This window comes from Corvus brachyrhynchos, unplaced genomic scaffold, assembly GCF_000691975.1.
Source record: "Corvus brachyrhynchos isolate BGI_N302 unplaced genomic scaffold, ASM69197v1 scaffold303, whole genome shotgun sequence".
In the NCBI taxonomy this organism is placed as follows: domain Eukaryota; kingdom Metazoa; phylum Chordata; class Aves; order Passeriformes; family Corvidae; genus Corvus; species Corvus brachyrhynchos.
The window spans coordinates 134,848-136,677 of record NW_008237429.1 but is presented as its reverse complement, the minus strand read 5'-3'; the positions used below and the strand labels follow the sequence as shown (position 1 = coordinate 136,677).

Sequence of the window (1,830 nt, the reverse complement as noted above, 5' to 3'; positions counted from 1 at the left end):
TGGGGGCGGGAGCCATGGGATGGGATGGAACGGGATGGGATGTGATGGGATCAGTGTGATGGGATGGGATGGGATCAGTGGGATGGGATGGGATCAATGGGATGGGATGGGATGGGATGGGATCCATGGGATGGGATGGGATCAGTGGGATGGGATGGGATGGGATGAGATCCATGGGATGGAATGGGATCAGTGGGATGGGATGGGATGGGATCCATGGGATGGAATGGGATGGGATGGGATGGGATTCATGGGATGGAATGAGATGGGATCCATGGGATGGAACGGGATGGGATGTGATGGGATCAGTGGGATGGGATGGGATCAGTGTGATGGAATGGGATGGGATCCATGGGATGGGATCCATGGGATGGGGTGGGATGGGATCCATGGGATGGGATCCATGGGGTGGGATTGGGGGGATCCGAGCTGGAGACCCCAGCAGTGCTGGGAGTGTGGGGCACATCCTGATGGGGATTTGGGATCCCATTTCACCAGGAATGCGGGATCCCATTTTACCAGGGATCGATCCCATCCTTTCAGGGATGCCGGATCCCGTTTTCCCGGGAATTCTGGCCCCCGTTTTCCCGGGAATGCCGGGCTGCGCCGCCGGGCTGCGCCGGCTCCGAGACGAGATGAGCCCTGGCACATCCCCGCTCCCCCCCTGCTCCGCCCGGCGCCGCGAACTATTTTGGGATCCAGGAATTTGGGACTTTCAGCTAAACCCGGCCACGGCTCCGGGGCAGGGACAGCGCTGGCGAGCGAGGGGACGCGGAGGCACCGCGTCCCCACCCCAGGAGTGACCCCACACCACCGGGATGAGGCTCCAGGGAGGATTCCCAGAGGGAAATCGGCGCAGTCCTGGATTTTGGGATACGCCCCCCTTCCCAAAAGTCCCCGGCGGGTTCCAGCCCTGCTGATATTCCCGGGATTTGACGTTCCCTAGGGAAGATCATCAACAATTCACGATCCCTGTCCTCCGCCAGGATCCCGGGAAGGGGCCGGGAGAGCTCGGGAAGCGGCTCCCGCTGCTCCTTGGGAATGGCTCCCTGCCCTTTCCCGTTCCATTCCCTCTCTCCTCGGCTCTGGAAAAGCCAGAGCAGCTCCCGGGGCGAGCTGCGGGATCACGGAATTCCGGGATTTTTTTGAGGTCGGGAAAGAATTCCAACAGCGTCGAGTCCGAGCTGTCCCCAGTCCCCACCTTGTCACCAGCCCAGGGCGCTGAGTGTCCCCTCCAGGCTTTCCCTGGACACCGGGATGGGGATCCTGGGAATTCTGGATTCCAGGGATCCATCCCAGTGCTGGATGCGCCATTTGGGGGGGGGTGGGGGCGTCCCAGCTCGGTGTCCCCCCCGCCCTCGGTGTCATTCTGAGCCCTTCTGTCACCCCAAAGTCCCCGACCCCGTTTGGCCACAATCCCTGTCCCTTAATCCCGCCGGCATCGGCATTAATTAAATATTACAGCCCTTAATTCCTCGTTAATTGAATCCCGCAGCCCCAATCCCGGGGATGGGTGGGACGCGGGCGATGTCCCCGCTGTGCCACCGGCCTCGCGGAGCAGTGGCCCTGGCCCTGGCCCCGTTCCTGCCACGCCGCCATCCTCGGTGGCCGTTTGTCCCCATCCCTGTCCCCATCCCGGCCATCCCAGGCTCCTCAGTGGTCATTTGTCCCTGTCCCCCATCCCTGTCCCCATCCCTGCCATCCCAACCTCCCCAGTGTCTGTCTGTCCCCGTCCTCTGTCCTTGTCCCTGTCCCCATCCCCACCTCCCCAGTGTCCCCTTGTCCCCATCCCTGCCATCCCCACCTCCCCAGTGTCTGTGTGTCCCCATT

The 1,830-nt window shown here is 62.3% G+C and overlaps 1 protein-coding gene across 1 annotated transcript in view; it reads right to left on the bottom strand.

Moving 5' to 3' along the window:
• Positions 1–1,599, bottom strand: part of LOC103613518 (kin of IRRE-like protein 1) — a 22,410-nt gene extending 20,811 nt beyond the window's left edge. The window contains 2 exon segments of the mRNA XM_017731148.1: positions 968–1,116; positions 1,550–1,599. Coding sequence (XP_017586637.1) covers positions 968–1,116; positions 1,550–1,599 — 199 coding nt within the window.
• Positions 1,600–1,830: the final 231 nt, after the last annotated feature.